General features: G+C 39.7%; 2 protein-coding genes across 3 annotated transcripts in view; one reads left to right on the plus strand and one right to left on the minus strand.

Moving 5' to 3' along the window:
• dnaaf11 (dynein axonemal assembly factor 11) overlaps positions 1-388 on the minus strand; it is a 30402-nt gene extending 30014 nt beyond the window's left edge. For both annotated transcript variants that reach the window (XM_074688998.1, XM_074688997.1), the window contains exon 1: positions 327-388. In XM_074688998.1, coding sequence (XP_074545099.1) covers positions 327-336 — 10 coding nt within the window. In that variant the 5' untranslated portion in view covers positions 337-388. The remainder of the gene's footprint in view (positions 1-326) is intronic.
• Positions 389-1598: 1210 nt separating this feature from the next.
• On the plus strand, positions 1599-7540 carry LOC141803856 (E3 ubiquitin/ISG15 ligase TRIM25-like). Its single transcript, XM_074687887.1, has 2 exons — positions 1599-1695; positions 6391-7540. Exon 2 carries the CDS (start codon positions 6485-6487, stop codon positions 6983-6985), a length of 501 nt encoding a protein of 166 aa, XP_074543988.1. The 5' UTR covers positions 1599-1695; positions 6391-6484; the 3' UTR covers positions 6986-7540.
• The last annotated feature ends 7367 nt before the right edge of the window (positions 7541-14907 follow it).

The raw sequence follows: 14907 nt of genomic DNA on the forward strand, positions 1-14907 counted from the left end.
GGACTTAAATCCTGTCGTGTTTAGACCTTACACCTTTTTCCAAACTAACCCTTATAATATTTCAGCTTGACTGTTTGATTGTTTTTGAGTGTTTGACCTGAATTAACCCTGTATCCACACGGAGCCTCTGCTGGGATTAGCTCTGTTAGCATATTTCCTTAAAGTAGCACAGCACGCGCTGCTCTTTAACTCCGGAAACGCGCCAATTCCTCTCACAGCACAAAAACACACAAAGCTGAAATCACAGAGTTCAACCGAGCTGTAAAACCACGGCTAAGGCCTCCAGAGGAACTTATTTCTGGTTTCGGGATTGGTTTTTAACTTACTGTGCACCATCTTCCTCTCTGTTAACGGCTGTTGCTGTGGAAACCGAGCTGGTGCTGCGTTCGAGTGCCGTAGGAACATTTTAAAGCAATGAGAGGTCTAACTCGAGCCATCATGCCTTTATTTTACTACCTTAGCGGGGTTAACTTTCTGTTTGGAATGATTCAGTTTGTCTTTAAGACAACACTTAATTCTCTCAGATTAATGAGTTTATTCTTTTTAAATTATAACTTTATTCTTGTAAATTAACAACTTTACTCTTGTTAATTTATAACTTTTTCTCTTAAATTTACAACTTCATCTTACAAATTTATGACTTTTTTGTAAAATAACAACTTAATTCCTGTAAATTTACTGTTTAATGCTTGTTTATTTATGGGTTTTTTTCTCATTAAATCACAGCTTTATTCTTGTAAATAAAAGATTTTATTTTTGAAAATTAATTAATGAACAACTTCATTCTTGTGAATGTATAACCTTATTTTGGTAAATCAATCACTTCTTACTTGTAAATTAACAACTTGTTTCTTGTTAATTGATGACTTTTTACTCATTAATTTTCCAATTTTTTCTTGTAAATTCATGACTGAATTCCTTTATATTTACAACTTTATACTTGTACACTGATAACTTTATTCTCCTAAATTTATGAACTAATTCTTGCATTATTTATGACTTTTCATCATTCTAAATATATATCTTCATTTTTGTAAATTTATCACTTTTTTCTTGTCAATTAAAAACTCTATTCTTGATAATTTATGACTTTTTACTCGCCAATTTTCAACTATTTTCTTGTAAATTTATTATTATTTTTAATTTAAAGCTGTAACTTTCTTTGTTATTTTTTTATTTTTTGTCTACTTAATTAATGTTTTAATTTTTTTTAACTTTCTTTTACTTAATTCTTGTTATTATTATAATTATTTCTTTCTTTTTCGTATTTTTTCTTGGTAATTAACATATTTTTCTTGGGAATGCATGACTAATTCTCGTTAATTTATGAGTTTATTTTAGTAAATTTATTACTGAATTTTTTTGTTAAATTATAAGATAAATCTGGCTCATTCCCTTGTTTTGTTTGTTTTTAACCTGACACTAATCCTCCGTCATACTGATTTAGACCTTGATGTGCTTTTCTGTTTTAGTATTAATGAAACGTTTTTAAACTTGATGCCTGACAGTTGACAACATTCACGAAGAAGGGATAAAGATAATTTACCCGGTTATAAACTGTTAACTCACGGTTCGCAATGTTTTGGCTGTCACTGTCACCTGTCACTGCATGACGTATTGTAGATTTCCGACTGCACCCAAACGCAGCATTCAGTCACTTCCTCCAGCTGAGAGCGGGCAGGACGGCTGTTTACGGTGAGTCCAAAAACCAGTCTGAAAAGTCAAAAACTAACTTCTGCTGGAGGATTTTTCTGAGCTGAACTTCAACCTAACAACTTCAGTTTCCGGTGTAACTTTGACTGAACTTTGGGTTATTTTATATCATATTTAGAGTATATAACAGTATTTTATTTTATTTTATTTTATTAGAGTATATTGTCATAGTTAATTTCCATTGAGCTTCGTGTTGTGTCTGAGTGATGTTTCATTAATTTATGACTTCAGAGGCTGTAAAAAAAAAAACTTCACGGAAGTCAGTGCCTGAGGTGACCTTTGCCAGCACTTGTAATCTGACCTGATGCCAGGTTCAGGTGCCAGGGGGAACTCCCCATGCTATCCTTCCTGTGTTTATTCTGGGCTGTGTATGTAAATCTAAACGTATGTTGCAAAGTAGGAGAGCTTGTATAGAATGTAATACGAGAGCTTCAAGGGGAAAAGTGAAGTTGTATCAAACATGTTTACTTGTATAAAAAAAATACACAGATATAAAATTAATTTGATGTCACTAATGCAGGAAAAGGAGGTGATCTGAACGTGAAGTCACAGACCAAATATTCACTGATGTGTAAACAGATCTTTACACAGAGAAGATGATAGCTGCACATTTTTTTGTTTTGTTTTTGTTTGTTTTTTATTAATTTGTTAGACTAATGTTTATCATCCTGTGGACACATCTTCTCCAATCTACCGCCACAACTGCACAAAGGACTCTTCTGGATCTGCGCTGCTCCAGTTTTGCTCCACATGCTGTGAGATGTTTGGAGCGAAACAGATTTTCTGTTTGTAGAAATGTCCCAGCTGATGCAGAGAGATGTTTCTGAATCTCTCTAACGCTCTGAATGTTGAAGAGGAATCAAAGTGGGTTTTGTCAGCTCCTCCTCCTCCTGCAGTGGAAAACAACTCCAGAAGCCCCTCCTCCTCTTCCTCTTCCTCCTCCTCTTCCTCCTGGCCCCACACAGCCAGCTGCGCCCTCCCTCCCATCCTCCAGATGTGTGTCAAAGAGCAAACACACCCTGCCCGCTGCCCCGACACGCTCCGGGCTCCTGAGGAAACAGAGTCGACCTGGAGGCTGATACCAGAGGTGAAGTGGACCAGAAACACAACACAAACACAGAGCATAGACCCAGGATCAGTGAGAAATCCTGGGCGTTGCTTTGCTGCAACAACAAGTACGGCTCCCTGCACGGACGAGAAACATGAGGCTGGTCAGGAGATCTCCTCTTTCCACCTGTCAATCAAACCAAGTGGGCGGGGTCTGAAACCCTCACCTGAGCTGACTCCTCTGATCTTTGGTGTAACAAGCTGTTTCTGGCTTTTCCTGTGATTTATTCATGTTTCAGTGATTTCTCTGAGTGTTTGAGGTAAAGTAGGAAACACACGTCGCCCTCGTAGAGAAATCTGTCGCCACACGGACATTTCAGGATCGTTTCATGTTATTTTTAAAACTCCAACTATCCTCAGGAGGCCTGTAGGTGATGGTCGCTCAGCTTTAACAGGTGGGATATTTAAAGAGGGGTATTGTGCTTTGTTCAGTCTTTATTCTGTCCCTCTGGAGCCACCGTAGTGCCTCTCCATGATTCACAGCTCCAAATGAATCTGCACACGCTCAGTCTGAACGTCCAGCGACCTTACTTTAAACCCATGAGTGAAACATGGGACAGCAGAATGCCCCTCTTTAAATAATACAACTGTCCCCTTTTGTCCAGAGTCCAAAATATCCACTAATTCTTTGTTTTCCATGTGACGGCCTCCCACCAGCAGGGGGTGCTGCTCTGTGCACTGTCTGTCTGTGTCTCTGCAGGTGGCTGCTGGGTGGAGCTCTGCCACACCTGGGCAGACCCGGCTGGTCTCCCAGGTGCAGGTGTTCCAGTTTGAACCCCAGGGTGGCGTTGGGCGTCTGTCCTCTGCACAGCATCATTTCTGCGCTGGTTATCGTTCGGTGTCGGTGTTTGTTCCTCGTCTTTGAGACAAAACTTAACTCTCTTAGATTAATGAGTTTATTCTTTTTAAATTTCTAACTTTATTCTTAAAAATTAACAACTTTACTCTTGTTGATTTATGAATTTTCTCATAAAATAACAACTTTATTCTTTTAAATTTCCAGCTTAATTCCTGTAAATTTACTATTTAATGATTGTTTATTTGTGACTTTTTTCTCATTAAATTACAGCTTTATTCTTGTAAATAAATGATTTTAATTTTGTAAATCAATCAATGAACAACTTCATTCTTGTGAATGTATAACCTTATTTTTGTAAATCAATCACTTCTTACTTGTAAATTAACAACTTGTTTCTTTTTAATTGATGACTTTTTACTCATTAATTTTCCAATTTATTCTTGTAAATTCATGACTGAATTCCTTTATATTTACAACTTTATTCTTGTACACTTATAACTTTATTCTCCTAAATTTATGAACTAATTCTTGTATATTTATGACTTTTCATTCTGCTAAATTTATGTCTTAATTTTTTTAAATTTATCACTTTTTTTCTTGTCAATGAAAAACTTTATTCTTGATAATTTATGACTTTTTACTCGACAATTTTCAACTTTTTTCTTGTAAATTTATGATTTTTTTTATTTGAAGCTGTGACTTTTTTTGTTAATTTATGTTTTTTTTCTGCTAAATTAATGACTTTTTTCACTTTTTAAACTTAATTCTTGTTAATTTATTTTTTTCTTGGTAATTGACATCTTTTTTTTGATAACTTGTGAGTTTTTAATCAACAATGTTCAACTTTTTTCTTGTAAATTAATGATTTTTTTATTTAAAGCTGTAACTTTTTTTTCTTAATTTATGATTTTTTTGTCTGCTAAATTAATGACTTTTTTTTACTTTTTTAGCTTAATTCTTGTTAATTTTTTTTATGTTTTTTTGGTAATTGACATCTTTTTCTTGTAAATTTATGACTTAGTCTCATGATATTATGAGTTTATTTTAGTAAATTTATTATGAATTTTTTTGTTTAATTATAAGATAAATCTGGCTCATTTTCTTTTTTGTTTTCTATTTTTTTTTACACTAATCCTCTGCTGTACAGATTTAGGACCTTGATGTGATTTTCTGTTTTAATATTAATTGAAGCGTTTTCAAACGACGCCTGACTGTTGACAACAATCTGTATTCATCTCGTATCAACTCTGTCTCTTCCCTCCACAGCACAGTCTGACTCATCTGATCTAATCTACGCCGCAGCTTTAAAACGCGAGTCTCCAGGAGCAGAGAGCCGGCGCACCACGTGGAGAAATGGATCAGAACCAGGCGGACCCAGAGAAACTCTCCTGCTCCATCTGCTCCGATCAGCTGAAGGAGCCTGTGACCACTTCCTGTGGACACAGCTACTGCAGGAGCTGCATCCAGAGCCACTGGGACAGAGAGGACGGGAAGGGGACCTACAGCTGTCCCCGGTGCCAGCAGGTCTTCCCCCAGAGGCCGGACCCTGTGGTCAGCACCCAGCCTAAAGCTGACGGCGGCGGCTGCTGCGACGGCTTCTCTGATGTCTGCACCTGTCAGGATTGCATTGATTGTTTGTCCTGCTGCTTCTTCTGTGCTGAGTTACTGTCCTGATGTTTCTCTGAGCGTTAGGGGAGGAAACCTCTGACCTGCGTGGACCAAACCTCACTGAAACCCGTTTATCGTCTTTAACGGTCGACTTGAAAGTTTCAAACTTCTCATTCCTTTTCTACCTGTGAAAATGTTTTCAACGAGTGAAAACACTAAATCCTTTTTAATCAATCAACCAATCACTGCTCTTCTTTATTTAACCCTCGTTGTGATTGATTCGTAGTTTAAATTAAACCTCTCTGTGTATCTTTGTGAGTGAAACAGAAATAAAACTAATCAACCATCGACCGCACTGACTCTGATTTTGTTTCTGTAAATGTCCTGATTCATCACTGAGGAGGTTATTTTCTGTGACATGGAGACTTTAACTGAAGTCAATGAAAACAACAAAGTCAGAGTCCACATCCAGACCAGGTCTGAGCCAGGCCCACGTGCACATCCAGCCATCAATCACTAAAACACTAAAACACTAAAACAGGAGCAGAGTCTGACGCTGGGTCAGAGCCAAGGAATAAAAATGGCCGACCTGAGGCACCGAGCAGTGCCACTTTAAGACTCCCTGCTCCACAAGCCCCCTTCACTCTGATTGGCCAGCCCTCTGGTGGCAGCTTCAGGGATTTCTACAACATCTGAACATGTCGAGGTTTGAAAATCTGCACATGCTCAGTCCGAACATCCAGCGTCTTAACTTTAAACCCCTGTTAGATAAAAGCAGAATAACCCCTCTTTAAATGTTTCAACCACTTCCTTTTTGATAAGTCAGAATCTCAGAAATCCACTGTGTCTTTATCAGTTGTCTCTGATGGCAGAGGAATATCTTGCGGGGTGGCTGGTGAATGATTGACCACATTAAGTGATTTCACATGTTGAGAAATGTGACTTTGGTAAGTTCAAAGCTGCGTACTGGATCAGCGGGTCTTTAACAGACCCCCAGACCCTGACATGGTTTCCTTTCCTTGTGTTGATGGAAACATCTTGAAATTTGATGCCTGACAGTGAGGATTTAAGTGAAATCGTCCCATTTCCAACAACTTTTATTGTAAACAGGAAGTGAAAAAGGCCACACCCTGATTTCACAACTCTCCCTTTTCCCTCCACAGCAAACTCTGACTCATCTAATCTGAACCACGCCGCAGCTTTAAACAGTCCAAAGTCTCCAGGAGCAGAGAGCCGGCGCACAGACAGAGAGGAGGAATGGAGCAGAAAGGAGAAATGGATCAGAACCAGGCGGACCCAGAGAAACTCTCCTGCTCCATCTGCTCCGATCAGCTGAAGGAGCCTGTGACCACTTCCTGTGGACACAGCTACTGCAGGAGCTGCATCCAGAGCCACTGGGACAGAGAGGACGGGAAGGGGACCTACAGCTGTCCCCGGTGCCAGCAGGTCTTCCCTCAGAAGCCGGACCCTGTGGTCAGCACGCTGGGTGAAGTAGCGGACAGGGTGGCGTGGGCAGCGGTCATCAGTACACCTCCTCATCCCACCTGTACTCCTCCTCACGACCACCCTCAGACCGGGGAGGACGGCTGCTGCGAGGACGGCTGCTGTGCTGTCTGCTGCTGCTGCTGTTACGACGGCTGCTACGAGGACTGCGGCTGTGACGACTGCAGCTGTGATAACTGCTGTGACGACTGCGGCTGTGAGGACTGTGTGGACTGTGCTGAGTTACTGTTATGCTGTTTTTCCTGTTTTGACTGATTCAGGAGGAGGCAGCAGACCTGCGTGGACTGGACCAAACCAAAACTCTTCTTCATGCCATCTTCCTTTGTTTGTATGAAAGTTTCAAACGTCTCTTTGTGTTTCAACCTGATGGAAAAGTTTTACCTTTGAGTAGAAAGACTGAAACTCTTTGTTGGGATTCACTGCGAGTCCTGACACGTTCAGTTAGCGGGTACATTTCTCTCCTCCCTTTGTGTTCATCAGTAATCACTCTGACTCTGATTTTCACTCTGACTCTGATTTTCACTCTGACCCTGATTTGTTTGTCTCTCCCTGTAACATGTTTTTATCAGCCTGTAAATATCCAGATGTTCATCACTGAAGAGATCTCTGGTTGTTTTTCTCTTTTTGACGCGGCATTTTTATGACTCACAGGAAGTTTTCACAAATCTGAAAAAAAAAAACTCTCTTTAAAGTCCGTGTGAGGAGTTTCTGAGTGATCTAGAAAAGTTTCTGTTCTGGATATCTTCCTGATCCTGATCCACATTTTAAAATGAGATTATCAGATCCAACATAGGTTATTCCTAATGCTACTTCTTAGCTAAAACCATGGCTGAAAGGCTATAACACAGGCTAAAGGCTAAAACATGAGCTAAAAGCTAAAACACAGGCTAAAGGCTAATACATGAGCTAAAACCCGAAACACAGGGTAACGCTAAAACATGAGCTAAAGGCTAACACATGAGCTTAAGGCTAAGCAAAAACTTAGCAAATGAGCTAAAAGCTTTAGCAAAGGGTAGAGGCTAAAACATGAACTACAGGCCAAACACAAGCTAAAGGCAAATACACAAGCTATTTCACAAGCTAATGGATAACACATGAGCTAAAGGCTAATACATGAGCTATAGCTGAAACACAAGCTAAAGGCCTAAAGGCCAACACATGAGTCAAAGGCTAAAAAATGAGCTTAAAGCTGAGCAAAAAGTTAGCACATGCGCTAAAAGCTAAAACAAAGAGTAATGGCTGAAACACAAGCTAAGGGCTTAAACACAAGCTAAAGGCTTATACATAAGATAAATGCTAAAAAAAAAAAATTAGCTATCAATGAAAACACAAGCTAAAGGCTTAAACATGAGCTAAAGGCTTAAAAATGAGCTAAAAGCTAAAATGTGATGTAAAAGCTAAAAATAAAGGCCAAAGGCTAAACATGAGAGAAACGCTTCAACACAAGCACAGGTTAATGGCTAAAACATGAGCAAAAAGTTAGCACATGAGCTAAAAGTTACAAAAAAAAGGGGGAGGGGGCTAAAGGCTAAAACACAAGCTTAAAGCTAAAACATGATGTAAAGGCTAAAACATGGGCTAAAGTCATACACATGGAGCAATAGCTACAGCGTAAGCTAGGGGCTAAAACACAAGCTAAAGGCTAAAACACAAGCTAAAGGCTAAAACATGAGCTAAAGGCTTAACGTGAGCGTGAGGCTAAGACACAGGTTAAAGGCCAAAACACAGGGTGGATCCGAATAGTCCTTCCTAAGTCCTTTCCTTTCCACTTTACCTTAACCCTGATAGAAACCGTCACAGGGTCAAAGGAAGGAGGGGAAAAGATGAGAGGAAAGGAGAACTGCAGCCAAAGAGGAATTCAACTGCACTTTCACTGTGATGTCATATCTATTTGACGACAGTTACCTGTGACGTAGGTAAGCCACGACGAACTACAGTGTCCCGAAAATAAACAACAAGAAGCTCATCTGTCCTCTGCCTTATCTCACAGGGTGGTTTGGTGGAATTTATTATATTTGGAGTGTTGTAAAAGTCCTCATTTCTCCTTCTTTTATTGATTTTAATAAACCTTATTACCTCTATCACTAGGATTCATTGTTTCAGTTCAGAGTTGTGACCAAACGTTTGGGGTTATAAATCTTTTTGACGTTCAAACATCGTGAATAAACACATTCAGGCAGACACATGATGGTAAATGTTAGAAAAGCAACAGCACTCACATCATTTCCGTCCCTTCTCTATCGTAAGTTTCCGTAAACTTTCGGTAGGAGCTGTATTTATACACGTCACGTGCAGCAAGGCATTATGGGGCGTTTTCTTCTCCTTTCCTTTTGAAAAGGATGGTCCGGTGTTTCCTAAGCTGAAGGAGATATTAAAGGAAGCAACGACCCTCCTTTCCTTAACTTTTGGAGAATTCGAACAGCTCTTATCATGGCCGACGCGTAAATGCTTCCGGGTCATTTCTTCAGTTAGGAAGGTTCCTTATTAAAAAAGGACTGTTCAGATGCACCCACAGACTAAAACATAAGCTAACAGTTAAACATAAGCTAAAGGCAAAAACATGAGCTTAAGGCTAAAAAATGGGCTAAAGGCTAAATATAGCCTGCTACTAAACTACGGTACAAACTGACAAAGTTAGCTTGTTGTCAGGTTTCAAAGAGTAGCTCTACCTAACTGTTGATAGATACCTAACCTCGTGGAGCTGGATCTGGGAAAAAAATGACTTGAACAAAGAAAAGTAGAGTTTAAAAGAAGATATTATTTATCTATCTATTTATTCATTTATTTATTTATTTATTTATTTATTTACTTATTTTGGGGGTCCCAGGATGCCCCAGTGTTTTACAGCTTCCCAAAGAGGATCACTAACCTACATTCAGAGAGATAAAGTTTGACATGACTCTTTCCTGGAAAGAGCAAAGTCTCATGGTTACTATTACCGCACATCCTAAACGTTATATAACATCCAGTAATCTCCTCCCTGCCTCCTCCCTCCTCAGTGATCTCTGCTCCATCCCTCCCCTGGAGCTGTTAAAACTCCTCCACCACAGGAAAAACACAGTAGAGGATTTCACCAGCACTCTGCTGCATGTTTACAGGGTCTGCTCTGTGCAAAAACAAACTTCTTGTTGTGTGAATGTGAAGTAATTTACTGTAGATCAAACTTTTAGATTCACACCAATACACATGGGTGACAGTCGACCACGCTGGAGGAAAACACGGATCATTTCATTGTTCAGAGGGCGGACGAAAAGCTTCAGACTGAGTTAACAGCTCCCAGAGCAAACATGATCAACAGCATCTGGTTAGCATTAGCATCTGGTATGCATCAGCATCTGGTATGCATCAGCATCTGGTTAGCATCAGCATCTGGTTAGCATTAGCATCTCAGAAAACAAGAGAGAGGATCAGCATTGGTCAGGACAAAAATAAAACCTCCTTTTTTCCATCTTTACCGAGAGTGTGTGTCTGTTAGTTTGGAGCTACAACATTTGTCAACCTTTGTTATCTCAGCTGTTACAGATAAGCTAATGAAGCTAAGCTCCAGAAGCTAACAATGATGTTCGATCACCAAAGAAGAAAAACTAGAACAAAACAGGCCAATGAACTCCCAACAAACAAAGAGACATGATGAACAACTCAGCTAGGAGCTAACGTTAGGCTAACGCTAAGCTAACTTTAGCTAATGTTGTTCCCAATGAACATGGTTAGGGTTGTACTGATTTACCCAAACACAGTACATCACTGTTTAGGTTCATCTGTAAATACAGATCAGAGTTTTACAGTAGGGGAGAACGGGGTAAATTGACCCACCCCCTGTCTCTGGGAAACCGTACGCATCAGTGGTCACATGACTCTGGATCTAGTTAGCCCGCCTCATTACAAGCTCTCTGTGGTAAACAGAAACACAAGTTGAAGTGTTAAGTAACTTTTATTCTCCAAAAGTCATTTTTGGCATGTCAGAGTAAATTTTCAACGTATCACTAATAATGACTATAAACTGAAAATAATTTTAACTTTATTTAAAAACATTCATCAAATGTGTAGCTGAACTATCAATGTACAAAACCATGTGAATCGTGTAGCTAGGTATTAGCCTGAATTGCTAGGCTAGGTTGTTTTTAACAAAATGGTGGCTGTGGGGTAAATTGACCCAGTGATTTAAGTTACCCCACAATGAGGCACTAAAGTGTCAGAGGTAAAACGTGTTTAAGTGTAGTAATACATAATGATTTGTTCATTTGTTTTTTTTTTTTTTAAATATGTGTAACATTGTAGACAGGCTAGAATGCTGAGGAAATACAGCAGGAAGACAAACTGGGGCTCAACGTGGCAAAGAAATCCCATGATCTAACCAACGAAATGACAGAGAAAAACAATACCCCTGTCACCGAGAGCTGGAAAGCTAACTGTTCATCAGGTAGTGCAGAGGAGATCACAATTCAACTCAGATAAAGAGTTGGTCTTGTAGCTTAACAGATTCTTAATAATGTCCCTATTCTTTTAGGTCAAGATTGGTTCATCAACTTCAAGGAAAGCTACTAAAAAATTCAAAAAGTCAACTTCCCCCATGTGGTTCAATTTACCCCTTAGCTGGGGCAAGTTGAGCCACAAAGACATTTATGAAATTAATGACGTGTGTTGATTTCACTTCAGTTTCATTTCCACTTGCCTACAGGTCAAACAATGTAAAAAGTGGCTCAGTGTACCCCGCTCTCCCCTACGGCCTCCATCAGATCTGACGGTCACAGAGAGGAGGAACGGCTCGAGAGGAAACCAACTGGACCATGGGAACCTGACCTGATCCAGCAGGTCTGACCTGCTGAAGGATCCAGTGACTGCCTCCTGTGGACACACCGTGATAAATGTCACTGTCCAATAACGGTAAAACACTGATAACCCTGCTGCCAGTAGTTAACTGTTATTGGTCACATGTTCATCGACTTTTATCACAAACAGGAAGTGATTAAGATAAGACCCTGTTTTTACCACTCTGTCTCTTTCCTCTGAGTCATCTCATCTAATCTAATCTACGCTGAGGCTTTAAAACTCAGGCTCACTGAGGGAGGTCTGCAGGAGCTGAGAGCCAGCGCACAGGCAACGTTTGTCTCCAGACAAGATGGTTTTCAGGACGGATCAGAGCGGGAACCAGGCGGATCCAGAGAAACTCTCCTGCTCCATCTGCTCCGATCAGCTGAAGGAGCCTGTGACCACTTCCTGTGGACACAGCTACTGCAGGAGCTGCATCCAGAGCCACTGGGACAGAGAGGACGGGAAGGGGACCTACAGCTGTCCCCGGTGCCAGCAGGTCTTCCCTCAGAGGCTGGACCCTGTGGTCAACACGGCATTGGCGAAGCAAGTGGAAGGTCTGACAAGGGCTGTGGTCGTCACCTCGGCTCCTCGACCGTCCTGCGTTGAGCCTGGAGCTGGAGGAGGAGGCGGCTGTGACAACCACGATGAACCTGAAGATGCTAAAACTGAAGATGCTAAAACTGAAGATGCTAAAACTGAAGCTGGAGGACGCATCGACTATGAAGCTGCTATTGATGCAGTGTCGTGTTGTCAGAAACTCTTAGAAACTCTGGAGATTTGTTTGGCGTTTTGAGAGGAAGCAGCCAGCCGCGTGGACCAAACCTCAGTGAAATCTTTGTTTATGTCGTTTTTAATTGTTACCTTGAATGTATCAAACTTCTTGTTGTGTTTTTTCTTGTATTACTCAAACCTGGTGGTGAAAGTTTTATCAACGAGTAAAACCAGTGAAACCTTTTCAGTCACTCTTCTTCTTCTTCTTCTTCATTCAGCCCCTCGTTGTGATTTATTTGTAGTTTAAACCAAACCTCTCTCTGCATCTCTGTGGGTCAAACAGAATGAAAACTACTACTTCCTGTTCAGAATTGATTAGAAATGGTTCGATCCACCAACAGTAGCCAGACCATACGCTGCCATCACATGACGAGTCACACACAATGGTGGCAAGATCGAAGGGACCAGCTCCGTATTTATTCACTTATAAACTCAATGAAATGTCGACCCAGAAAACTTTTAAAGCTACTTTTTGTTCAGAGAAAATTCAGGAGGAAGTGATAAGAGAATCCATAAAGACTGGGATGGATCAGCAGAATCGATGAGGGCGTTGGTATCAATAAAATCTTATCAATAAACATTTACCCATTCCTATAAATGACACACTGAAGTCATGTCTGACCCAGACTGACTCACACACACCACAACAACACACCTATAACACAAAAACAAACAGGTGCCACCTTGCAATGAGATATTGTTTGCATGAGAAATCACAAATAGAAGAAGGTGCATATGAGACAAGCCTTTGTATCATTAATGTAATTGCAGCTATTTTTTTAGTTATTATAATTTCTCAGATTTTTAGTTATTTTATTTCATGTCCAATTATTTTAATATATGTATCTATTTTTTTATTTATTTATTTTTTGTTATTGCTGTTATTGTTATTATTATTATATTATTCATTTAGTTTATTATTATAATTGTCATTGTTATAATTTATAATTTTACTTGTCTATTTTTTATTTTTAGTTTTTTTTAAATATTATTGGTTTTTTAGCTCTTTTTATGTTCTAATGATAATAACAAGATGTTTACAAAGTATATACACAAAAGTAAATGATACATGTATGTGCTGTGTCTTAAAATAAAAAAAAAAGTTTAATAAAAAATAACTAAATAAATAAAAAAATAACAAAAGTGCAAAATAAAACTAAAAATTGTCAGAGTTTAAGTATTTTTTTGAAGTAAACCTAAGTGCAAAATAAAACGGTTGAACTGTTAAAAAAATAAAAATAAAAAATAAAAAAAAAATAAAAATAAAACAAACAGGTGAGCATGAATAGAAAGATTTTAAAAGATAGAATCAAAGTTGAAAGATATTTTTCTCTTTGCTTCAGCTAGCTAGCTAATTTGTTTCTTTTTCTCTCTGCCCTGGAAGGTTGAATTAGAAAAAAAAAATAGAAAATTATATTTTTATTTTGTTAATTTCTCCTGGGCCCCTTAGAGGCTACAGGGCTTTCAGCTGGCATTTAGGTTATTTATGCCTTGACATGACTCTGTAGTGGAATTTACCACATGGGATCAGTTCAGAACCATCATCTGTAAGACACTTTATCACCTGCAACCACCAGGTGTCAGTAAAGAGCATAAAGAAGACAGCAGATCAGTTAGTACGCCCTTTTTAAGAAAAATATAAATGTGTAAGGGAGACAAACCGACTGTATCATCCAAGACATGGTGATGTGTACGAAATCTCAAACCAGAAACAAAACGCAATGCAACATGGGAAACTGAGTCCAGCATTTCCAAAGAGGCTGATGAAGACTATCATTGTGATCAAACAGACTAAAAGGTGTTTCTGTTAAACCTTCACCCTCAGGTTTGCTGTTGGACTCTGGGTGTGACGACTGGACAAAGGAAAAACCTGAAACTCATCCTCCTCGTCCTCTTAGACCTCTGAGAGGAGCTCGACACGTTAGTTTTGTTGCTGCTTAGAAACAGCCTGAGTCCACACAGATTTCTTTGGAGACGTGACTCGTAAAGGATGGTATCATCCGCAAAGAAATGAAACTTTGCATCTTTGACACTTTCACACAAATTACCGGACCCAGAACAGACTCTTGTGGGATAATCCATTGCTTCCTAAAGCTCAGGTAGCTTTTGAAGCACTGAACAGATCTTCAGAGTTTTAGGTGACCCCTGTGAAAGACTGGAGTGATCCACCGAGTCGAAGGCCTCAGGTTAATCTAAGAAGAGAGCAGCTCAGCGTCAGGGAAGACTGGCACAGCAAGTGTTTGAGGATTTCCAGGATGTCTCAGCATATTTGTCCGACACTGACCCACATTCAAAGAGATAAAATGTGACATGACTAACATGGGATACTTTCCTGGAAAGAGCAAAGTCTCATGGTTACTTTTACTGCACATCCTAAACGTTACATAACATCCAGTAATCACCTCTCTGCCTCTTCCCTCCACAGTGAACCCTGAGCCGTATGTCAGAGCCACTTTTGTTTTGACGGTTGTTCCTCTCAGAGCCACCAGAGGTCAGTGTAGTGTCATGTAGTGCAGGCTGAAGGTGGCCACAGGTGCTGGTTGAAGTTTGCTGGAGTGGAAGTAAAGTGGGAGTGGGAGTTGGTCTTCAGGCTG

The sequence above is a fragment of the Halichoeres trimaculatus genome, unplaced genomic scaffold, assembly GCF_033239565.1.
Source record: "Halichoeres trimaculatus isolate MK-OKI-2021-1 unplaced genomic scaffold, fHalTri1.1 fHalTri1_scaffold_15, whole genome shotgun sequence".
In the NCBI taxonomy this organism is placed as follows: domain Eukaryota; kingdom Metazoa; phylum Chordata; class Actinopteri; order Labriformes; family Labridae; genus Halichoeres; species Halichoeres trimaculatus.